Source organism: Pipistrellus kuhlii, unplaced genomic scaffold (assembly GCF_014108245.1).
Source record: "Pipistrellus kuhlii isolate mPipKuh1 unplaced genomic scaffold, mPipKuh1.p scaffold_m20_p_12, whole genome shotgun sequence".
In the NCBI taxonomy this organism is placed as follows: domain Eukaryota; kingdom Metazoa; phylum Chordata; class Mammalia; order Chiroptera; family Vespertilionidae; genus Pipistrellus; species Pipistrellus kuhlii.
In genome coordinates this window covers 5,818,835-5,844,801 of record NW_023425427.1, presented here as the reverse complement: position 1 = coordinate 5,844,801, position 25,967 = coordinate 5,818,835, and the positions used below count along the sequence as shown (strand labels likewise).

At 39.8% G+C, this 25,967-nt stretch overlaps 1 protein-coding gene and 2 pseudogenes across 1 annotated transcript; all 3 read right to left on the bottom strand.

Annotated features, from left to right (window-relative positions):
- Nucleotides 1-6,396: 6,396 nt before the first annotated feature.
- Nucleotides 6,397-7,416, bottom strand: LOC118716136 (olfactory receptor 1J4-like). Its single transcript, XM_036432924.2, has one exon. The coding sequence runs from the start codon at nucleotides 7,372-7,374 to the stop codon at nucleotides 6,397-6,399; it is 978 nt and encodes a 325-aa protein (XP_036288817.1). The 5' UTR covers nucleotides 7,375-7,416.
- Nucleotides 7,417-14,335: 6,919 nt separating this feature from the next.
- On the bottom strand, nucleotides 14,336-15,575 carry LOC123652166 (annotated as a pseudogene).
- An 8,580-nt stretch (nucleotides 15,576-24,155) lies between these two features.
- Nucleotides 24,156-25,399, bottom strand: LOC123652113 (annotated as a pseudogene).
- Between the last annotated feature and the right edge of the window lie 568 nt (nucleotides 25,400-25,967).

Below are 25,967 nucleotides of genomic sequence, written 5' to 3'. Positions count from 1 at the left end.
TTTTTTACAGCCACATGGCATTCCATTGTGTAAATGCACCACAGCATTTTTAAAAAAAAATATATTGTATTGATTTTTACAGAGAGGAAGGGAGAGAGCTAGAGAGCTAGAAACGTCGATGAGAGAGAAACATCGACCAGCTGCCTCTTGCACAACCTCTACCAGGGATGTGCCCGCAACCAATGTACATGCCCCTGACCGGAATCGAACCCGGGACCTTTCAGTCCGCAGACCGACGCTCTACCACTGAGCCAAACTGGTTTCGGCTCACCACAGCTTTTTTATCCACTCATCTATGGATGGGCACTTGGGCTGTTTCCAAATGTTAGCTATTGCAAATTGCAATGTTGCCAACATCAGGGTACATATATTCTTTCTGATTTGTGCTTTATGTTTCTTAGGATATATTCCTAGAAGTGGGATCACTGGGTCAAATAGGAGTTCCATGTTTACTTTTTTGAGGAAACCTAATAATGTTTCCCATAATGGTTCCACCATTCTGCATTCCCACTGTTAGTGTTCTATGGTTCCGTTTTCTCCATATACTTTCTAGCACTTGCCATTTGTTGATTTATTCGATATTAATGGTAGCTATTCTGACAAGTATGAGATGATACCTCATTGTTGTTTTAATTTAGATCTCTTTGATTTAGATCATGACTTTGAGCCATTTTTTTCATATTTCTAGGTCACTTTGGAGATGTATATATTGGGTTGGGTTTTTTTTTGCCCTTTTTTTTATTGGATTGTTTGTCTTCCTTTTGTTAAGTTTTATGAGTTTCTTATATATTTTAGAAATTAGCCCCTTATCAGAGGTATCATGTTCTTCCATGCAGTAGGTTCCCTTTGGTTGATGGTTTCATTTGCTGTGCAGAAGCTTTTTACTTTTATGTAGTTCCATTTGTTTATTAGTTTTCTTTGAACTAGGATATGTATCAGTAAACATATTGCTATAAGAGATGTCTGAGATGTTGCTACCTATGGTTTCTTTTAAGATTTTTTACGGCTTCACGACTTACATTTAATACTTTTATCCTTTTTGAGTTTATTATTATCTGTGGTGTAAGTTGGTCGTATAGTCTCATTTTTTGCATGTACCTGTCCAGTTTCCACAACATCATTTATTGGAGAGACTGTCCTGACTCCATTTTTTGCTCTTGCCTTCCTTGTCAAATATGAATTGAGGGTAATGGGTTGGGTTAATTCAACTCCTGGGTTCTCTGTTCTGTTCCATTGATCTATATGCCTATTCTTGAGAATATATAGACATAATTCTGAGTTCAAGAATTACTTAGGAATTTATTTTATTTCACCCTTTAATCTAATTATAGTGTTAATTTGAAATATGGTTAGATTAATTTATTTAGTTTTATTTTATTTTGTTTTGTTCACCACCTCTCCTATTTATTTTTAGTGACAAAGACAACATGGTCAAACAATACAAATAATTCTACTCATCTCCAATCTTTTCTGCCCCACCTCTTGTAGGTAAACAATCTTATTAGTTTGTGACTAATTCTGCTTGTGTTTCTCTTTGCTCAAATGGCAAGAAACATGTATATTTTATTTCCCCTTCATTTTTACATAGAAAGTAGCATGTTATAAGTATACTTTTGCACATTGCTTTCCTCCCATTTACCAATATATCCTCATATTTCTTCATATTGATCCATACAGATATGTTTGTTCTTATTTTTTCCATAGCTAAAAAATACTCAATTGCATTGATGTACCTATAGAGTTTTCTTTAAGAGTTTTAGAATGAGATATTGGTGATGAATGCACTTAATGCCTCAGAATTGTATACCTCAATTCAATAAAATGGTAAATTTTGTGTTTTGTATAGTAAAGTATAATTAAAAAATTAAAAATTAAGTAAAAGGTAACAAGTAATTTTTGCATAAAACGGACAAGAATTATAAGATAATAATTTAAGATTAAGCTAACAGAGGGGTAATGGAATAACAAAATATATATTAAATCAAAAGGGAGGAAGACAAGAGAATAAATATGAAACAGATATGTTGAATAAAGTCATAGTAATGTGGAAAATATAAGTTTAAATATATTGTGGCTACATTAGTTATCTATATATATAAAAGGCTAGTGATTGGAACACCGTAACCACCAGAATGTGGTAATAACCATAATGACTGGTAGCTATGTTGCCCACTGAGGCCAGTGAACCGATCTGATTGGTGGAAAGGACCGGCTAGCAAACCTCCTGTGGCCCCTCCCCCCACCTGGGAACATGACAGGGATATCTACTTTCACCACTCTTATTTAACACTAGAGGCTGGGTGCACAAAGTTCATTCACCAATAGCGGGGTTTCCCTCAACCTGGCCTACGCCCTCTTGCAGTCCAGGAGCCCTTAGGGGATGTCTCCCTGCTCCTTAGGACATCCCTCTCTCAGCCCAGGAACCCTCAGGGGATTTCCCCTGCTGGATTAGGCCTGATCTCGCCTGGCTTAGACCTAAGCTGGCAGTCAGACATCCCACTTGCAGTCAGGGATCCCTTGCTCCTTACTGCCCACCTGCTCACTGCTCCTTAGTGCTGCCATGGAGACCAGCCATGAGCCTGGCTTCTGTCTGATCAGCTTTCCCCATGTGGGAATGTAATGACCACCCGGGGCAGCTCCTGCATTGAGCATCTGCCTCATGGTGGTCAGTGCATGTAATACCGACCAGTCATTCTGCTGTTCGGTGTATTTGCATATTAAACTTTTATTATTTAGGATAGTACTGAAGTCCTGGCCACAGCGATCAGACAAGAAGAAATAAAAAGCGTTCAAATAGGAAAGGAAGAAGTAAAATTGTCATTACTTGCAAAAGACATGTGACTATAAATAGAGAACTCTAATTCCACAAAGAAACTGCCAGAGCTAATCAATGGATTCAGGAAAGTAGCTGGATACAAGATAAATATCCAGAAATCAGTTGTATTGTATATACCAATAGTGAACTAGCAGATAGAGAAACTAAGAAATTAGTCCCATTTTCAATTGCATCACAAATTTACCTATGAAAATCCTCACCATCATGGCTCAATTGTTTAGAGATGACCTATGAACCAAGGATATCATGGCCTGATTTCTGATCAGGTCCCATGCCCGGGTTGTGGGCTTGATTCCAGTGTGGGACATGCAAGAGGCAGCCAATCAATGATTCTCTCTCATCATTGATGTTTCTATTTCTCTTTTTCTCTCCCTTCCTATCTGAAATCAGTGAAAATTTATTTTAAGTATGACTTGATATCTGATTTTATGACCCATCTAACTTTGTTTTTTTTTGTTTTTTTGATTTTTTTCTCAAGATAGCTGCAGCTATTTGGGGTATATTTTTTTTATTCCATATAAATTTTTGGAATATTTGTTTATGAAATATGCTGTTGGTATAGGCCTGTGAAATATCCTATTGGTATTTTAATGGATTGCATGAAAAATATGAATTGCTTTGGGTATTATAAACATTTAAATATGATTCTACCAATCCATGAACAGAATATTCTTCCATTTGTTTATGTCTTCCTCTATCTCTTTTTTTCAACACCTCCTAGTTTTCAAAGAACAGGACTTTTACCTTCTTGGTTAAATTTATTCCTAAGTATCTTTAAAAAAAATTTTTTTTGTTATTGTAAATGGGATCAACTGAGAGATGCAAATAAAAACTATCTCACACCTGCCAGAATGGCTATCATCAGCAAATCAACAAACAACAAATGCTGGCAAGGATATAGAGAAAAGAGAAACATAGTAAACTGCTGATGGGAATGAAACTTGTGCAGCCTTGGTGGAAAACAGTATGGCATTTCCTCAAAAAATTAAAAATGGGACTCCTATTTGACTCAATGATCCCATTTCTAGGAATATATCCTAAGAAATCAGAAATACCAATCAGAAAGAACCTATGCAACCCTATATTTATAACAGGGCAATTTACAATAGGTAAGATTTGGAAACAGCATAAGTGCCCATCAACATTGAGTGGACTAAAAAACTGGTATTGTCCTAGCCTATGGTACTGTGGGTAGAGTGTTGGCCTGCGGGCTGAAGGGTCCCAGGTTCGATTCTGGCTAAGAGCACATGCCTGGGTTGTGGGCTTGATTCCCATTGGGGGTTGTGCAGGAGACAGCCAGTCGATTATTCTCTCTCATCATTGATGTTTCTACCTCTCTATACCTCTTCCTTCCTCTCTGAAATCAATAATGAAATATATTTAACAAACAAACAAACAAGAAAACGGTGGTACATTTATACAATGGAATACTATGCTGGTGTATAACAGAAGGAACTCTGTTATACACCATTTGCAACAGCATGGATGGACCTGGAGAACATTATGCTGAGCGAAATAAGCCAATGGGAGAAAGATAAGTATCACATAATCTCACTCATATGTGGAATATAATGAACAATGTAAACCAATAAACAAATATAGATCCAGAGACACAAGAACATTAAAGAGACTATTAAACATCAGAGGGAAGGTATGGTAGAGTTGGAGGGGAATAGATCAACCAGCGAACTCATATTTGTATTGAATAACCTATGGACACAGACTATAGGATGCTAAATGTCAGGGGTAGCTAGGCAGGGGCAGGATGGGAGAAATCAATAGGGGAAAATGGGGACATTTGTGATACTTTCAACAATAAAGATTATATATATTGAGTGACCAGATTATTATGCATTCATAGATCATAATAATCTGGCCACTCAGTGTATATAAGTATAAATTAGAGGTCTCGTGCATGCATTCGTGCATGGGTGGGATCCGGCCATCCTGGCCAGGGGAAGGGAACATGGGAGGTTGGCCAGCCTGCCTGCTGATTGTACTCCTGGTCAAAGAGACAATTTGCATATTAGCCTTTTATTATATAGGATATTCACTGAGTGGCCAGATCATTATGCATTTAGAGATAATAATAATCCTGGCCACTCAGTGTGTGTGTGTGTGTGTGTGTGTGTGTGTGTGTGTATGTGTGTGTGTTATTTTTAACATACATGTTATTTAAAAAAATTACATAGGAATAAATTTAAATAATGATGTAAAAGATCTGTACTAGGAAGTTATAAGACACTGAAGAAAGAAATTGGAAATACAAATATATAGAAGAATGTAATATGTTATGAATAGGAGGAATTACCATCACTAAAATGTCCAGAGTAGTTAAAACAATATATAGATTCAATGCAATTTTTGTCAAGGTATGAATAGCTTATTTCACAGAACTGGAACAATATTTCAAAAATTTATGTGGAACCACAAAAGACCCTGAATAACCATAGCAAACTTGAGAAAGAAGAGTACAGTTTGAGTAATCCCTCTACCTAATATCAAATTATACTACCATGTCATCTACACAAATGAAAGAGAAACATGTGAATCTACCATACCTCTGCTACGCCCACCAGCCAATCAGGAGTGAGCATACAAATTGCATATGCTGACATTCTTGCCATAACTACGCAGCTGCTCAAGGCATCTGGGCAGCATGTGAAGGCGGAAAGGCAGCTCTGGCCAGAACAGAAAACAGCTCTGACCAGAGCAAAGGTGGTGCTGGCAGCCAGGGTAAGGAGGGCCCATTCTTGCATGAATCTTCGTGCATCGGGCCTTTAGTAGTAACACAAACTGCATGGCACTGGCATAAATACAGACATATAAATCTGTGGTACAGAATACAGAATCCAAAAATAAAACTTCTCTTATATGTTTAATTAATATTCAACAAAGGAAGTAAGAACATACAATGAGATGAAGACAGTTTTTTCAATAAATGGTGTTGTAAAAATTGGACAGATATGAAAAGTAGATTAGGTGTTAAGGTAGGACCCATTACTAAAAACATTTTCCTAATTATAAACAAAGTGGTATGCTCTTAAATGCATTTTTAAAAAGTATATTTTTAACAGCCTTGCTTTGTAGCACATACTAATTTTCATATGTAATTATTCATCATGGCTGATTGCAGTCTGCCAACATGAGGTAATTGTTTGTGCAGTGGGAAGAGATGTGCACAATAAACTTGAAGCCAACTAACCCTGCATAAAAGATTAGTAAAAAAAATAAATAAACCAATATATAAAGTTCACCAGAGGAAGAATATGATGCTAAATAAGTGAGTTTTTATAACATAAAATAAGCAAAAATGACATTGCAAAACAGAGACAAATACACAAATTGTAATTGTGCAACATGTTCTGCATAAGATTTTGCAAATATCTTATAAAAGATGATGAAAAAATGAAAAACATCAATTGGGAATAAAGAATTATTAACAATCCAAGAATCAAATATTACTTAGGTGACATAGTAACGAATTTGTACAAGACAATAGAAGGCATGTTCTATGAAAGTTCTATGGAAATGTGAAACATACAATAATTTTAGGAGATCTATCTCACTGTGCTCCTGACAGCAACATGAGAATTTAGCGATTTCCAGTTAAAAACGTTAACCCTATTGACACACATCTCTAAGGCCTGTTTCATATCTCTGTTCCTCAGGCTGTAGATGAAGGGGTTCAGCATGGGGGTAACTACCGTATACATTACCGAAGCAATTATGTCTTTAGAACCAGAGGAAGAGGAGAAAAAGTAAACACCTGCAGCTGTCCCATAATATAACAGCACCACAGAGAGATGGGAGCCACAGGTAGACAAGGCTTTAAAGAGTCTCTTGGTGGAGGGCACCCTCAGGATGATGGTGCCGATACGGATATAAGAGCCCAAAATTACACCAAAAGGAAGGAAGAAAATAATTCCAGCTTCAGTGAGTAGGATCAGCTCATTGAGGGAGATGTCTGAGCAGCTTAGCTTCAGGAGTGCAAGGAGGTCACAGAAGAAGTGGGTGATGATATTATTGGCACAGAAGGACAGTCGGACCAATAGAAGAGTGTGCAACAAATCATGGGCACAGGATAGAATCCAGCAGCCAGCCACCAGAAGCACACAGAGCCCCTCCCTCATGATGCTGGTGTAGTGCAGGGGATGACAGATGGCCACGTACCTGTCATATGCCATCACAGCCAGAAGAAAGTTGTCAAGACCAATAAAAAATATGAAAAAATACATTTGAGAAATGCATCCCTCATAGGAAATGGAGTGTTGCTGAGTCTGCATGTTCATGAGCATATTTGGGACAATGACAGAGGAAAGAGAAATGTCAGAGAAGGCCAGGTGGCTGAGGAAGAAGTACATGGGCGTGTGCAGGCGGGAGTCCAGCCTGATGAGCAGGATGATGAGCAGGTTGCCCAGCACCGTGGTCAGGTACATGCCCAGGAACAGGGTGAAGAACACGCCCTGCTGCCCTGGTGGGATGGGGAGCCCCAGGAGGAGGAACTGGGACACGCTGCTCTGGTTCTCAGGCCTCATGCTGCTCTTCTGTCTGCTGGGGATGAAGAAGGGTTGGGAATCTCAGGAACCTAGAAAGGAGGAACAGAACAAACACATCTCATACTATCATTCTCTGGGAAACCCATTCATCTTTAAAAACTTTTATATTAATTTCTCACACCTGTGGATGTATGCATATTCCCTTTCTCCCAGTCTGGCTCCAGTAAAACATTACACCCTGAAAGTAGTCACAAGACCTCATCACACAGTAGCAAGAAGGGGTTCTTTGTTTTTTGCAACCATTACTTACCTGTTCTTACCTGTCCTCCCTCACTGGCGCCATTAGCTGAGATAGCCACACTGTAAGCAACTCCCGGTTTCTTGAAACAAATCTGCTCTCATTTCCATGTACCAAAGTGTGAGACTCCCTTAGATCTCACAACTTCTTTTCATTTAAAAAATTTTTTGTCATAGAGTCTGTGTCAGGACCTCTTCTAAGGACTGAGATAATTTCTATACCCAGCCCGAGCCACACCCTAAGAATTCACTGTGGCAGAAACAGGAGACGAGCCCCAGAAACTTGTAGTGGTTGTTAGTGCCTTAAACTAATGTGGGACTCCCGGGCTGAGTTGGGCTTCTTATACCATTTTCACACTCCTCCCGTGAATGTGCCATGTCTCACTGATCCACAGCTGTAAACTCAAGGACTGTCTCAAATGGGTGACCATTTCAAACCACTTGATGCCAGAATAGCTCCAAATCAAAGTAGTCCACATACTGTCTTTAATAATATTGTTGAACATTTAGTACAACATTTGCATATTAGCCTGAGGACCTACCTACATTTCCTAATGAAACTCTCATGTCAACCTTACATTCCCAGATTTTAAAACTTTGTTAGAGCTACACTAAGAATTTGTGATCTTTCATTTTTTTAGTTTTTAATAAATAGAATCATAAGTGATACTAATTCTAAAGGCACACAGCAATACAATAGGGAATAGAAGGACACACAGACATGTGTATATCAGTGTGTATAATGTATGTAATGTGTCATATGTAAACTTTGATATATGTATTATTTTTTACATAATAAAAACCACCAAGTATTAGCTACTTCAAGGGGTTCTATCTAACATATCTTTGTGATCAGAACCCATGCTCTTAATTGTTACACAGGGAAACTTCCTTTTGCTTCATTAGGGGAGCCAAGCACAAGATATTACATTAGAGCTGTGAGGACTCAAAGTTGTCCAAAATTCTGAAACCTCTTATAAGATAATACCATCCCTTTATATTTATATAGCTTCTAACTCACAATAAATTGTCAAATTTAATAACTTTATTTTACACAGTAACTGTTTACTGAGAGCCTCTGTAAGAGAAGTGTAATTCTTTTCATTTTATAGACGGGGAAACTAAGACCAAAATTTAAGTAACTTTCCCAAAGTCTCTCCACTATTTGATGGTGAATCAGCCCAATAACTTCTCACAGCCTGATGCCTACAGGTTATTTTCTGGGGTGTTTAATAAACATAAAGAAGAGGAAAGGGAAATTGAAGAAATGATGAATAAGATCCAGAAAAGTACATTTTAAAATGAAAAGAAGAAGTTGTGAGATCTGAGGGAGTCTCACACTTTGGTACATGGAAATGAGAGCGGTTTTGTTTCAAGAAACCGGGAGTTGCTTAGAGTGTGGCAATCTTAGCTAATGGTTCCAGAGAAGGAGGACAGGTAAGGACATACTTGAGTTCTGACACCCATAAACACACACACACACACACACACACACACACACACACACACTGCTGAGCTGAGGATTCCAGTTACCTATGACCACGTTCTTGTTCTCAGGGAAGAATAGCAAATATGTGGTTCAGCTCAAAAACACTATGTACATACTTATAAATCATAAGTAACACACTAAGTGAGATATTTACAACACACAATGATGGACCACTCACCCATAAAAATACTAACAACTGAATCATGACTCATCTGGTGAACACCCAACTCACCACATATACATATCTCAAGTGCCATACACACATCACCAAAAGCACACAAGACCACAAACAATTAGAAAATCTTATAGGATACCAGCTGATGTGGCTCAGTGATTGAGCATCAACCTTTCAACCAGGTGGCCACAGTTCCATTCTGCTTAGAGCACTTGCTCGATCTATAAGTTCAGTACCCTGCAGGTTGTGCAGGAGAAAGCTGACCAATGATTCTCTCTCATCGTTGATGTTTCTGGCTTTCTCCCTCTCCCTTCCTCTCTAAAATCAAAAAGGTATTTTTTGTAAAAAGAAATGTCCTAAGAAACAAACATCGAAACACATATGCACACCTAGCCATACACTCACTGCAACAAGTAGCACTATCCCTCCTATTACTGAGAGGCAGGCTTCCACCCTTCCAGGGGTTGGGAACCTACTTGATGTGGTGAAGCCTATTCTGTCACAGGTAGTGATTAAACCAGTAACAATATCCCAGGCACCAGGTCACATACACAGAAAACCAAACAATACACCTTCCAGTTCTCACACATGAGTGTGTCACCACAGACACAGCTCCCATGTGCACCAATACCCGCTGCTGAGCAGAGGTGTGAGCCATCTCTGAGCTGACCTTGGTTCCTGGTGAGGTTGGTCATCTTCTTGTCTAGAAGAGATAACAATTTCACTCCCGATGCTCAGCTGTGATGTCAGTGTTTATGATAACAGGCATGAATCCGGAATCCCTCACCACATGCTAAGCAATGATAACTTGTTCTACATGCATTAAAACAAGACTTTGAGTCAGATACATAGTGCACACACACACACACACACACACACACACACACTGAACATTCAACTATTAAATATCATGTAGATAAATATATACAATACATGCAGACATATGCACAGATTCATGGACACAAAATTTCACACACCCACTAGCACTCAGGCAGATCCATAGACAAAGACAGATTTCCAGCTCCTCTCACCTGGGCTCATCATCGGTGAGTTCAGACACCTTCTGCTCCAGACTGTTGCCCATCTCCTCAGGTTTTCTTCAGGAGACCTCACATCCAGACACACAGAAGCAACATCAGGGGCCTTGGCACTTCTACAGACTTTCCTTTTCCTTAACCAGCTCCAGAGAAATGAGTCCAAAGATAACCATTATTAACAAGAGACTGCAATGAAGTCCAAGTCCACATGTTTCTGGCTAATTTCTGACTGTCCTTTGGGGAGCTGTGTTTCCACAGCCAGAGGGACTGGACTCCTAGGGGACAGTGTTCCTGATTCCAGTCATGCCCTGGACTTCTTTCTTCTTGGCCATTATTCCAGCTGGTATAAATGATTTTTTCAACTTAACATTTTAAATGATTTTAAATATAGAGAAATATGGTAAAATGCCATATAAGGTTAGAAAAAGGCAGGTTTCCAATTGGAGTATGAAAACACAGAGTTTATTCACATATTATTATTTATTATTATTGTATTATTTTTCAACATACACAGAGAAAACCAAACAACACACTTTTCATCTCTCTAAACATACTTTGCCCTAACCTATAATTGGCTAATGTAGTGCCTGCCAGGTTATCTACTGGAAAGTTACTATTTTTTTAAGTTACTATTTTAACCTTATAATTAATAGATAACATTTAGGTAGATATTTTGATACTATACAAACATAACTTTTTCTTTACTAAAATTTCAACTCATTTGCATTTGACATCCATTGGTGATTCTTGTATTAGAAAATTATTGTAAATGTTGTTGCCAGATATTATAATTCCACTAGAGGCCCAGTGCATGAAATGCGAGCAAATGGTAGGGTCCCTAGCGGGTGCCAGCGGCTGACCAAGGCCTCCCTTCCTTCTCCCAGCTCCTGCCACAGGTGGGCCTCCCAACCTTTCTCTGGTTACCTGCCACCGCTGCCCCTGCCCAGGACCTCCCTCTCTTTCCCTGGCTGTCCCTGCCCCCTGGTTGAACTCCCAGCCAAATTCTGGGTCGAGAGGACAATTTCCATACTATGCTTTTATCATATAGGATTACTTCTTCTCGATTTATTACTTGTATTCTCTGATAAGAATAAAATTACTCTTTTTTAACACTCATTAGTGTTTTATTTATTAATTTATGTCATTATAGACTCAGAGATTCTTATTCTTTGAGTTATAATCTGTTATCATTTATTACTCATTTTAAAACTTTAGTTGTGCTTATTGACTACGAGGATTCTAAATGATCTCAGAGAAGCGAACTGGGAAATATATATAAAAAAACACAAGAAGCAGAAACTAGCAACTAAGAAGCTAAAGGAATATTTACTCACAGCAGGTCGGTCCTTAATGGGAGAGGAAGAATGGGTAATGGAATCAGGATAGATGTTGATATATGACCTATAATGTGCAATCTACTTATAAATTTTAAAACCCATGATTTCTAATTGATATCTCCAATTCAAGAACACCAGAGAGTTCTTTCACGGCTTTTTTCCATGTACATAGCTCCCTATAGAGAGAGGGATTGCCTTTCCTCAATGTTTACTCATTTGATGAGTCTTTGGATACATGATGAGTTGTTTCAGAATCTTGACTTACACCACTGTCAATGACACACTAAGTACAGCTTAAAACTTTGTTGGCAGGTTTTTATTTTTTTATTTTTATTGTGAAAGTATGTAGTGACAATTTTGGGTTCAAGAATACTCTTATATACCTTGCTTTTTAAACTTTAGCAATATATACTATTTCTCCACATTGATTTATAAATATGTCTATTCTTATTTTTTCCCCAGTTGCAAAATACTAAGTTTTATTGATGTTCTATAGAGTTTTCTTTACTGATCCTAGTAGGAGATATTGGTGTTGAGTGTCTTAAATGCCACCCAATAGTATACCTCTAATGGCTAACATGATAAATTTTATGTTTTGTATATTAAATTATAATTAAAAATTAAAGAGTAGGTAATAGATAATCTCTATATACTGTTATGGTACATAAAAGAATTTTAACAACAACAACATTATAATGTAGGATCAATATATAAATAAGGCGGAATGAAATAAAAAATATATTTGATTAAAGGGAAGAAGTTAAGAGATAATAAAAGTAAAAGTTATATAAATAAAAACAGTAATAAGCAAAATATAAATTTAGATATATTATGATTATATATATTAGACTAGAGGCCTGGTGTATGAAATTTGTGCACTCAGGTGGGGGGATCTCTCAGCCCTGCCTGCAATCTCTCATAGTTCAGGACCCTTTTGGGGGTGTCTGCCTGCCGGCTTAGGCTTGATCCCCCCAGGTAGGCCCAATCCCTCAAGGGTTTGGCTCCAAGCTGGTATTCAGACATCCCTCTTGCAGTCTGGGATGCCTCACTCCTTACTGCCACCTGCTGCAGAGGCAAAGAGAGGCTCCTGCTACTGCTGCTGCACTTGCCAGCCAAGAGCCGGCTTTTGGCTGAGCAGTGCTCTCCCTGTGGGAGCAAACTGAGCACCAGGGGCAGCTTCTGTATTGGGCATCAGACCCTTGGTGGTCAGGTTGCCTCATAGCAACTGGTCGTTCCGCTGGTTGTTCCACCATTTGGTTGATTTGCATATTAATAGATAAATAGATATCAATGGGCATATATATCAATAGATAAAATTCTCCACAAATATAATTGTTGCTTTACATAAAAAGAACAAATACAACTTTATACTGATAGTGATAGACATGTTAAAGATATAAAGATATAGCAAACCTTAAAGTGATGGAAATAATACCATGTAAACACTAACAACGAGTAAGGGCCATCTTTACTACCAATGCTATACTAGTATCTATATCTCTATCTGTATGTTTACCTATACCTATATATATATCTATATCTAAAGATTTAGTTATATTATATCTGTACTAATATCACAAGTATACGAGGACCCATTGCTAGATGTGTGCTATTAAATTATTTTTTTTAATGTATTTATAGAGTCTTGCTTTGGAGCAAATGCTAATTTTCAAAGTGTAATTCTTCTTGTCATGACTGTTTAAAGTCTGCAAACCTCATTTTATTGAATGTGAATTGGAGGAGATGTGTACAATCAGCTAGAAGCAAATTTGAGACAGCAAACAATAATCATTTCAAAAAAAAGTTCAGCAAGAATGGATCATGATGGTAAATTATTAAGTTTTCAATAACAGTCTAAAAATACAATCTCACAGTTATAATTTTGTAAATTATTTTACAAAATAATTTGCATGATTTTATAAGAGATTATGAACAAGTTTATAAGAATTATTAACAACCCAAGTAGCAAATTTGACCAACTTGAACATTAACAGCACTTGTATATAACAACAGAATGCATATTCTAAGATTATATGGAGATGTCAACCATACAATAATTATAGAAGATCTGTCTCATTGTGCTCCTGACTGCAACAAGAGGATTTAGTGATTACCAGTCAAACCCTATTGACACACATCTCTTAAGGCCTGTTTTATATCTCTGTTCCTCAATCTCTAGATGAAAGGGTTCAGCATGGGGGTAACTACCATATACATGACCAAAGCAATTATGTCTTTGGAATCTCATAGTGAGGAGAAAGAGTAAACACCTACAGCCTCAGAGGTGAGAGAGGTTCTTTTTTTTAATTAATTAATTTATTTTTAAAATATATTTTATTGATTTTTTTTGCCCCCCTCCCTCCCTCCCATACATTCCCTCTTTCCCCAGAGTTTTATGTCCATTGGTTGTACTTATATGCATGTACACAAGTCCTTCGGTTGATCTATTAGAGAGAGGTTCTTGACACTGCTGCTGCACCTGCCAGCCATGAACCCGGCTTTTGGCTGAGCAGCGCTCTCCCTGTGGGAGAGTACTGACCACCAGGCGCAGCTCCTGTGTGAGCATCAGACCCCTGGTGGTCAGGGTGCATCATAGCGTGTGGTTGTTCCACTGTTTGGTCGATTTGCATATTAATAGATAAGTAGATATCTATGGGCATGTATATCAATAGATAAAAAGTATCTCGTAGTATAAAAACACCACAGAGAGATGGGAGCCACAGGTCAAAAAGGCTTTAAAGAGTCTCTTAGTGGAGGGCACCCTTAGGATGTTTCCTATATGGACATAAGAGTCCAAAAGGCAGGAAGAAAATCATTTCTCCCTTAGTGAAGATGACCACTCATTGAGGGAGATGTCTGAGCAGCTCACCTTCAGGAGCACAGCAAAATCACAGAAGTGGGTAATGATATTATCGACACCAAAGGATAGTCGGACCAATAGGCCGGTGTGCAGTAAATCATGGACACAGGAGAGAATCCAGCACCAGCCACCAACAGCACACACAGGCTGACAGGTGGCCATGTACCTGTCATATGCCATCACAGCCAGAAGAAAATTGTCAAGACCAACAAAAAGTATGTAAAGATACCATTGAGAAATGCATCCTATATGAGATGGATTGTTGTGGAGACTGCATGTTCATGAGCATCTTTGGGACAAAACAGAGGAAAGAGAAACGTCAGAGAAGGCCAAGTGGCTGAGAAAGAAGTACATGGGCGTGTGCAGGCAGGAGTCCAGCCTGATGAGCTCCTTTCCTCCCTTCTCCTTTGTTCTCCTCCCCTTTCCTTTATTTATTAGGAGAATCTTGACTAATACACTTACTGTGGCTATGAGTACCCTACAGATATGGATCCTGATACCTCCAAACTTATCACCCTCTATCCCTCCCCCCCCCCCTCAGCCTTGTCCAGCTTCAGAGGCCCCATTAATGTGTCTGCAATGGGCCAGGCATCATCTTGCCTCAGATTATTTCTAGTTGTTGATTTTCATGCTTGGAATGCTTATCCTCGGATATGCCCATTGCTATCTTACCTGTCCTCACTAAGGTCTTTGATTGGGTGTTATCTTTCTAATGAGCTCCACCTGGGCCACCCAATGTAAATTATAAACCGCTCTCCCATAGCTCTTCCTGCCTCCTCCTCTTTCCCTCCCCCTCATGGCTTGCTGCCCTGTCCCTCCCTGTAGCTCCCCGATGCCCATGTGTAGCTCACTGCCCCACCTTCCTGCTATCCGTGATACGGTCCTTATGCATTGGGTCATTACACTTCATGGAGTAGGAACCATTTGCATATTACATCTTTATTATATAGGATTATTGACCACATTCCTTAAGCTGTTCTTTACATCCTGTGACTATTCTATAACTACCAATTAGTACTTCTTAATACTTTACCTTTTCAGCCATCCTCCCACCCTCTCCATCTGGCAAACATCAGTTTGTTCTCTGTATCTTTGAGTTTGCTTCTGTTTTGTTTGTATATTCTTTTTTTTTTAGATTCCGCATGTAAGTAAAATCATATGGTATTTGTTCTCTCCTGTGGTGGGAATAGACTATCTCTGTCTGATTAATTTCAGTCTGCAAAATGATTGTTGTCTTATTCCCAAACTGAGAGTTTCCATTTCTAATAAAGAAAATCTAAATGCATGAATTAATAATTCATCCATATAAAAAAATTTTCTGCATGACTATGACATGCCAGGTGATTGTCTAAGTTCTGGAATATCAGTTTTTTTAAAGTCACCCAATCCAATCCCCATGTAGGATATATATTCCAATCCTCCTGACCTCACTCCTCATGCTCCTCTTTCTTCAGGAGCCTTACTAATTCCCTTTATTGTCATTGTTTCTTTACTGGAATTTCATTTCTACATGAGATGGGTCTGAATCTGAAATAAAGAAATAAATTCTAAGTTTCATTTGTAGGTAAAAACTGCCATGAATAAAGGAAGCATAGAAATGGGGAGAAAAAATGTCCATAAAAGAGAATGAAATCTTGCCATCTGCAACATGGTTGGACCTAGAGGGAATTGTGTGGAGTGAAATAAATCTGTTCTAGATTTCTATGTTCCTGGATCTATTTTGCTCATTGGTTTGTTTTATTCATTACATTCTACATATGAATGAGATCATGTGATACTTATCTTTCTCCCATTGGCTTATTTCTATTAGAATACTCTCCAGGTCCATTTCCACTGTTGAAAATGGTAAGGGTTCCTTCTTCTTTTTCTTCTTCTTCTTTTTTATAGCTGTATAGTATTCCATGGTGTAAATGTACCAAAGATTTTTATCCTCTCATCTATGAATGGTCACTTGGGTTGTTTTCAGATTTTAGCTATTGTAAATGCAGCTCCTATTAACATACAGGTGCGTGTATTCTTTCTGATTGGTGTTTTGGGTTTCTTAGGATATATTCCTAGAAGTGGGATTACTGGGTCAAATGGCAGTTCGATATTTAATTTTTGAGGGAACTCCATACTGTTTTCCATAATGGCTGCACCATTCTGCCTTCCAACTAGCAGTGTACTAGCATTCCCTTTTCTTCACATCCTTGTCTTCATTAGTCAAACCTATAATCATTTGTTGATTTGTTGATAGTTGTCATTCTGACAGGTGTGAGGTGATACCTCATTGAATTCACATCTCTCTGATGATCAATGACTTTGAGCATTTTTTCATATGTCTCTTGATCTTCTGTATGTCCACTTTGGAGAATTACCTATTTAGGTCTTTTGCCTATTTTCAATTGGATTGTTTGTCTTCCTTTTGATTAGTTGTGTGAATTCCTTATATATTTTGGATATTAACCCTTTATCAGATGGATTATTGGCAAATATAATATGTTCTCTCATATAGTGGCCTCCCTTTTTGTAATGTTTATAGTTTCTTTTGCTGTTTAGAAGCTTTTTTTTTTTTTTTTAATGTAGTCCAGTTTGTTTATTTTCTTTTTTATTGTCCTTGTCCTAGGAGATGTCTTCACAACATAATGTTAGGAGAGATGTCTGAGATTTTTTTCCTTATTGTTTATTCTAGGATTTCTATGGTTTCATGAGATATTTAAGTTTTTTATTCATTTTGAGTTTATTCTTATGTTGGTGTAAGTTGGTGGTCTAAGTTTCATTTTTTTTGAATACTTTGAGGAGGATAGTGTTAATTCTTTGAATGTTTGGTTAGACTCCCCTGTGAAGTCATCATTAGTGATTATTATATGAGAAAAGTATTGCAAATGCGAAACCTAAAAGGTGATTTTTCTAATTCGATCATTTCTTCTTTATTTACTAGTATTATCTGTATTATCCTAAAAGAAGGAACTTATTCTTATCCCACATTTGTTATTTATTTATTTATTTATTTATTTATTTATTTATATTACTATGTATTGATGGATTCTTAATCTCTGTGTCACAATCCATTACTATTGTTATTCATTTTGAAGCTTTGGGTGAGTTCATTGCTTTCAAGGCTTCTAAAGTATCTCAGAGAAGCCAACTAGGAAATATATAAAAGAAACTCAGGAAGGAAAATGTAGAAATGAAAGGTATGTTTACCTATAGGAGGTAGGTTAGGAACAGGACAGAAACAATAGGGATGGAAACAGTATATATGTTGATATATAACATACATAATACATATACATTTTAAAACCCAGGATTTCATATGTATAGCTCTAATTGTAGTTTGACACCATAGAGTCCTTTCAAGCTTCATCTTTTTCGTATACATGCTCCTCTCTCCAAGCGTGGGAGTCTCTACCTTCTCCTCAGTGTTTACTTGTTTACTGAATCTTTGGATACATGGTGAGTTGTTTCAGAATCTGGAACACATATCACTATTAATGACACAAAGTACAGCTTAAAAACATTGTTTTCAGTATTTTATTTTTAATTGAGAGATATAGATAACCTCTGGGTTTAGTAATTAGGGTACTTATTTAAAATTCTTTTTTAACTCTAAATTTGGAGTTAATTTAAAATACATCTAGGTTCATTTGATTTGTTTTATTCTATTTTGCTTTATTAACCACCTTTACTATTCATGTTTTACTTGCAAAAGACAACATAGTCAAAACTACACAAATAATTCTACTCATCTCCCTATCTCTTCTTCCCCAACTCCTATAGGTAAATAATCTCAAATGTTTCTGATTTATTCTTCCTGTGCTTCTTTCTGCTCAAATGGGTAGACACATCTATATTTTATTCCTCTTCAATTTTACATAAGAGTAGCATGCTATAAGTACTCTTTTACACATTTCTATTTTCATTTAGCAATATATTCTAATATTTCTCCACATTGAAAAATACTCAGTTGATATTTTATAGGATTTTCTTTAGTGTCATAAAATGAGATATTGCTGATAAGTGTCCTAAATGCCATTGTATTGTATGTCTCAACTGGATAAAAAGGAAGAAGCAACCTCTGCAAACAGCATAAGAAAGAATTATAAAATAATAATAATAATTTATGACTCACAAGTTAATAGAGGAAAAATGGAATTTAAAATATACATTTAATTAAAATGGAGAACTAGGAGAAACCAAGATGGTGGCATAGGGTAGACACCCGAATGCAGCCTAGCACAACAAATTTGAATTTAGAACTGGAAAAAGGGAGGCATTGCCCTGAAGCACCGGACGGCTAGCTGAGAGGAGGCTCTGCCATCTGGGAAGGAGAGAGAAGGCACACTGAACCTCAGGAACTGTGAAGGTATGGAGAACTGTGTATGTGAAAAGGCACTGGCTTACTCCCCCAGCGCAGAGAGGGTGGACAGCTAACGTGCGGCTGGCTTTCTTGTTCAAGAGGAAAACAGAATCACCCTATTGCTCTTATAGACAGCCCCAGACAGGGAGAGGCCAGATTGTCAGGCAGTGGGCAGAGATCTCTCGGAGGTGTGTGAAGCCAGAGGCCATTACTGCGGGTCTTGGAGAGGAGCTGAAGGGAAAACAAAGCTTGTCTGCACCAACCAGAGACTCTGCCCCATCTGTGGCTGAGCACAGAAGCTCTCCCAGAGGCTGGCTTTCTCTAAGGAGGGACTGGCCTGAATCCAAAGCTTGTCTGCGCCTTTACCAAAGAGGTGCACGCGCCTGCAACCAATCTTCTGAAACTCTCCACGAACAGGACTTTTTTAAGGCGAGACTAACAGGGAACCAAAGAACTGTCTGCATCACCCAGAGACCCCGCCCTATAAGCGGAGTACAGAAGCCCTCTAATTGGCTTGGAGATCAATGCTTCCCAGTGATACCAACAACAAGCAAGGCTTAAGAAGACTGCACACACAGCCCACAAAGGGGTACACCAAGACTGTCCACCACAGGTAACTGGGAAGGCTGTGCTACTGGGCTCTACCAGAACACCTAGCACACAAAGCTATTCCATCAAATCAGGGAAACAACTAAAATGCAGACAAGAGGAAGGACACAAAGGATGGAGATGGAGGAAAAGAAAAGAAAATTTGACTCAGTGATCCCACTTCTAGTAATAAATCGTAAGAAATCAGAAACACCAATCAGAAAGAATCTATGCAACCCTATGTTCATAACAGAGCAATTTACAATAGCTATAATTTGGATACAGTGTAAGTGTACATCATCATTGAGTAGATTAAAAATCTCTGGTACATCTACACAATGGAATACTATTCTGCTGTAAAATTGAAGGAACTCTTACCATTTGCAACATCATGGATGGACCTGGAGAGTGTTATGCTGAGTGAAATAAGCCATTGGGAGAAAGATAAGTATCACATGACCTCACTCATATGTGGAATCTAATGAAAAACGTAAACCAATAAAAATAGAATAGGGAAAATGGCCTGCCCAGGCCTCCACTTAAGGCTACAAAGTTTCAATTATAGAAGATATATAAATCTCAACAAAAATGGCTGCTGCCTTAGAGTAAGCAGGAGGGTTTGCTCCACTCAAGACTACTTAGTTTCAATTTTAGAAGGTAAATAAACCCCAGATATTAGGGCATTCACTTGAATCGCCAGGGGGTATGGCCAGACTGCAAACGACCACAGGCCCCTTACCTGGCCACCCCTTACCCCAAGGGAACCACCCCCTGATCCGGGACTCTCTTCAGGGCAAACAAGCTGGCTCCCACCCATGCACCAGGTCACTATCCTATCTAATAAAATAGTAATATGCAGATTGACTATCCAAAATACAAGACCGCTGCCCCCATGTGGACACAAGATGGCCGCCACAAGATGGCCAGCAGGGAGGGCAGTTCGGAGGGACAAGGCCTACAAGGGAAGGCAGTTAAGGGTGACAAGTCCGGCAGAGGAGGGAAGTTGGGGGCGACCAGGCCTGCAGGGAAGGACAGTTGGGAGGGACCCAGGCCTGCATGGAAGAGCAGTTGGGGGGACCAGGTCTGCAGGTGATGGCAGTTAGGTGTGACCAGGATGCAGTGGAGAGCAGTTTGGGGCAAACAGGCTGGTAGGGGAGCAGTTAGACATCAATCAGGCTGGCAGGGGAGTAGTTAGGGGGTGATCAGGCTTGGAGGCAGAAGTGGTTAAGGGCAATCAGGAAGGCAGGCAGGTGAGCAGTTGGGAACTAGCAGTCCTGGATTGTAAGAGGGATGTCTGACTGCCCATTTAGGCCTGATCCCCATGGGTCATCCCTTGAAGGGTCCCAGATTGAAGAGGATGCAGGCTGGGCTGAGGGATATTCTCCACCCTCCCAACCCCCCTGCAATCGTAATATACATAGCATAGTACTGGCATAAAAACAGATATATAAATCTGTGGTACAGAATACAGGATCCATAAATAAAATTTCTCCTATATGTTCAATTAATATTTAACAAAGGAAGTAAGAACATACTATGGGGTAAAGACAGTTTATTCAATAAATGGTGTTAGAAAAATACAACAGATGTGTTCAAGAAAATTTAATTAAAACACCCACTTGAACAATATACAAGAATAAATTCAAAATGGATTAAAGACTTAAATGTAAAACTCAAAACCATAAAAATTTTAGAAGAAAAACATACACAGTAAAGTCTCAGAGATTTCTTGTAGTACTATATTTTCTGATATATCTCACAAGGGAGGGGAAAAATAAACAACGGGATTACACCCAATAAAAGGTTTTTGCATAGCAAAGGAAACCACCAGAAAAATGAAAAGTCAATACACTGAATGAGAGAATATATTCACCAATGATATATTGATAAAGGGTTAATACCCAAATGTCTAAATAATTCATGTAACTCAACACCAAAAAAACCCACTAAAAATCCAATTAAAAATGTAATAAGGACCTGCTTAGACACTCTACAAAGAGAACATGTAGATGACTTCTAGAAATATGAAAAGCTGCTAAATGTCACTAATCATCAGAGAAATGCAAATGAAAACCATAATGACACATCTCCTCACACCTAGCAGAATGGCTATCATCAATGAATCAACAAAGAAATGCTGGCAAGGATGTAGAGCAAAGGAACCCTTATGCACTGTTAGTGGGAATGCAGATTGGTGCAACCACTGTGGAAAACAATATGGAGTTTCTTCAAAAAATTAAAAATGGAACCTCCTTTTGACCCAGTGATTCACTTCTGTGAATATATCCAAAGAATCCCGAAACACTGATTTGAAATAATATATGCACTCCAATGTACGTTGCAGCATTATTTACAATAGCCAAAATTTGGAAGTATCCTAAGTGCCCACCAGTAGATAAGTGGATAAAAAATGCTGTGGTACAAATTGTTCTCTGAGTTGCTTGTTTCAGCAAAAAACAAAACCTAGTAGATACTAACAATAGTATGGTGGTTGCTAGGGTGCATTCTGCCTTGGGGAAAATGGAAGAGGATATAAGAATGATAAATGTTGATGGAAGGAGACTTGTGTTGGTGAATACACAATGCAGTACAGATGATGTGTTGTGTATCTGAAACCAGAATAATTTTGTTAACCAGTGTCACACCAATAAATTCAATGGAAAGGGAAAGGAAACCTTGGCACATTTATACAAAGGAATACTCCTTGGCTATAAAAAATAAGAAAATCTTATGTTTTGCAACAGCATGGATGGAATTTGTGATTATTATGCAAAGCGAAATAAGCCAGTTACAGAAAGACAAAAATCATATAATTTCACATATGTGTTACTTCAATGAACGGAATACAAATACACTCATGGATACAGAAAACAGACTGAGAGCTGTAAGAGGGGGAGGGTATTTGAGGGCTGGGTGAAAAAGTTGAAGGGATTAAGTAAAAAAAAACAAACCACAATTCATAGATACAGACAACAGTATGGTTATTACCAGAAGAAAGGGGTGGGGGAAGTAGAACAAGGTGATGGGAAGATAAATGGTGATGGAAGTAGAACTGAATTTGGGTGGTGAATACACAGGTCTATCTAATAAAAGAGTAATATGCAAATTGACTATCTCTCCAACATAATATGGCTGCCCCTTGTAGTCAAAGATAGCCACCCCCATGTGGACACAAGATGGCCGGCAGGGGACGGCAGTTGTGGTCAATCTGGCCAGCAGGGGGGGGCAGTTAGGAGGGACCAGGCCTACACAGGAGGGCAATTGGCAGGGACCCAGGCCTTCATGGGAGGGTGGTTGGGAGGGACCAGGCCTGTAGCGGGGGACAGTTGGGAGGGACTAGGACTATAGGGGAGGGGAGTTATAGGTAACCTGACTGGCAGAGGAAGGCAGTGGAGGGCAACCAGTCCTGCAGGGAAGGGCAGTTGTGAGTGACCAGATCAGCAGGGGAGGGCAGTTAGGGGTGATTGTGCCAGTAGAGGAGGGCAGTTGGGGGGAACACACCTGAAAGGGAGGTTAGTTGTGGGGGACCAGGCCTGCAGGGAAGGGCAGTTGGGAGAGACCAGGCCTGAAATGGATGGCAGTTAGCAGTGACCAGGCCTGCAGGGGAGGGCAGTTGGGGACTATCAGCTGGCAGGAAAGGGCATTTAGGGGTTACTGGGCCAGCAGAGGAAGGCAGTTGGAAGAAAAGGCCTGCAGGGGAAGGCAGTTGGGGGGACTATGCCAGCAGGGGAGGGCAGTTGGGAGTGACCAAGTCAGTAGGAGAGGGCAGTTGGGGGTGACCAGGACTTCAGGGGAGGGCAGTTTGGGTACCAGGCTGGCAAGTGAGGGCAATTAGGGTGACCAGGCTCCAAGGGAGGGCAGTTAGGGGTGATCAGGTTGGCAGAGGGGCAATAAAGCTGGCAGAGGAGCAATTAGGCATTGATCAGGCTGCAGGGGAATGGTTAGGGGTTAATCAGGCTGGCATACAGAAGATATTAGGGCCAATCAGGCAGGCAGGCTGGCAAGCAGTTGGAAGCCAGCAGTCCTGGATTGTGAGAGGGGCCCAGAATGGAGAGGGTGAAGGCTGGACTGAGGGACACATACATTCTCCACTCCCGCTCTACCCCCATGCACGAATTTCAAGTACCGGGCCTCTAGTCTATACAATAAAAGACTAAGGGACTGTTACAGGAGAATGACCAGAATGAACAGTCACTATGATGTGCACTGACCACCAGTCACTAAGAGCTGCTCCCTGGTTGTTAGTGTATTTCTACAGGGGGAGTGCCACTCAGCCAGAAGCTCACTGTTAGCAAGCACAGCAGTGGTGGAGGGAGCCACTCTCACCTCCACAGCAGCACTAAGGAGCAGCAAGCCAAGTGGTAAGGAGCAGCAAGCAGGTGGGCAGCAAAAAGCTAGGGGTCCTGGAATCAGAGAGGGATGTCCAACTGCTGGCTTAGGCCCGAATCCCCTGGAGTGTGAAACTAAGCCGTAAGTCGAACATTCCTGAGTGCTCATGATCTGCCAGAGGGATGTCTGACTGAGAGCTTAGGCCCATTCCCCCATGGAGCAGGTCAAAGCCAGGAAGTGAACATCCCCTAAGTAGTCCCTGACTGTGAGAAAGTGCAGGCCAGGCTGAGTGACCCCCACCTTAGTTCATGAATTTTCATACACGAGGCCTCTAGTATTTCATGAGACGATGGATAAGTGCCAAATAATAATTAATTATTAACAATACAAGAAGCAAATATGACCTGGTTGACATATTAACAACACTTGTACATGACAACAGAATGTATATTCTATTAATGTTTTATGGAGATGACAAGCATAAATAATTTTAGTTCTATCTCCTTGTGATCCTGACTGCAACAAGAAAATCTAGTGATTGACACCTTAAAAGCTAACTCTATTCATACACACCTCTAGGGACTGTTTTATATCTCTGCTCCTCAGGCTGTAGATGAAGGGGTTCAGCATGGGGGTAATTACTGTATACATGACAGAAGCAATTATGTCCTTGGAACCCCATGATGAGGAGAAAAAGTAAACAGCAGCAAGTGTCCCATAGTATAAAGACACCACAGAGAGATGGGAGCCACAGGTAGACAAGGCTTTAGAGAGTCTCTTAGTGGAGGGCGCCCTCAGAATGATAGTTCCTATACGGATATAGGAGCCCAAAACAATGCTCAGTGGCAGGAAGTAAAGCATACCTCCTTCAATGAAGATGACCAGATTATTGAGGGAGATGTCTGAGCAGCTCAGCTTCAGAAGCACAGTGAGGTCACAGAAGAAGTGGGTGATGGTATTTTCAGCACAGAAGGACAGTCGGACCAAGAGGAGGGTATGAGTAAGAGCATGGACACAGGCAACCATCCAGGATCCAGCCACCAGCAACGTGCACAGTGCCTGACTCATGATTGTGGAATAGTGCAAAGGGTGGCAGATGGCCACGTACCTGTCATATGCCATCACAGCCAGAAGAAAGTTGTCAAGAGAACCAAAAAGTATGAAAGAATACAACTGAGTAATGCACCCCTCATAGAAGATGGATTGCTGCTGAGTCTGAATGTTCATGAGCATCTTGGGCACAGTGACAGAGGAAAGAGAAACGTCAGAGAAGGCCAAGTGGCTGAGGAAGAAGTACATGGGCGGTTGCATTCGTTATTGGAGGCTAGGGGAGTCCCTGATGACAGGATGATGAGCAGGTTGCCCAGCACCGGTGGTCAGGTACATGCCCAGGAACAGGGTGAAGAACACGCCCTGCTGCCCTGGTGGGATGGGGAGCCCCAGGAGGAGGAACTGGGACACGCTGCTCTGGTTCTCAGGCCTCATGCTGCTCTTCTGTCTGCTGGGGGAAAAGAAGGTGTCGGAATCTCAGGAGCTGGGATAGGATGGCCAGGACCATCACATCTTATACTGTTATTCTCTAGGAACGTCACCTTAAAATATTTCCATAATAATTCCACCTGTGGATGTAAACATCTTCCCTCTATTGCAGTCTGGTTCCAGGAATACATTATCCCTCGTGTTGTAGTTAACAAGACCAGAGGCTGGAGGGGATTTCCTGTTTTAATCAACTATTATTTTTAACATCAAGTCTGTGTCAGGACCTCTTCTAAGGACTGAAAGGCAGCAGTGTACAAAAAAGGAAGGTCCCCACTTCCATGGCATTAGATCTTGATGAGCATGGAGGTCATTTCTACACCAGGCCAGAGCCAAACCATGATAATTCACTGTGGCAGGAATAGAAGGTGAGCCCCTGCAAAGTGGTGTCATTTGTTTCTGCCTGAAAGTAGTATGAGATTCTAGTGCTGAGTGGGAGTTTGGAGTATAATCACACCCCTCCTGTGAACCTGCCGGGCCCCATTAACCCACAGCTCATGTAAATTCAGGGACAGTCTAGAAATGGGTGGCCATTGAAAACCACTTGCTGTCAGAATAGATCCAAAACAGAATAGTTCACAAACTGTATTTCATAATCATGCTGAGCTTTTTGAAAAAAAATATATTTTATTGATTTTTTTTTTT

Coding starts and splice junctions, on each gene's coding strand:
- LOC118716136 (XM_036432924.2), bottom strand. CDS start 7,374: ATGAGGCCTGAGAACCAGAGCAGCGTGTCCCAGTTCCTCCTCCTGGGG.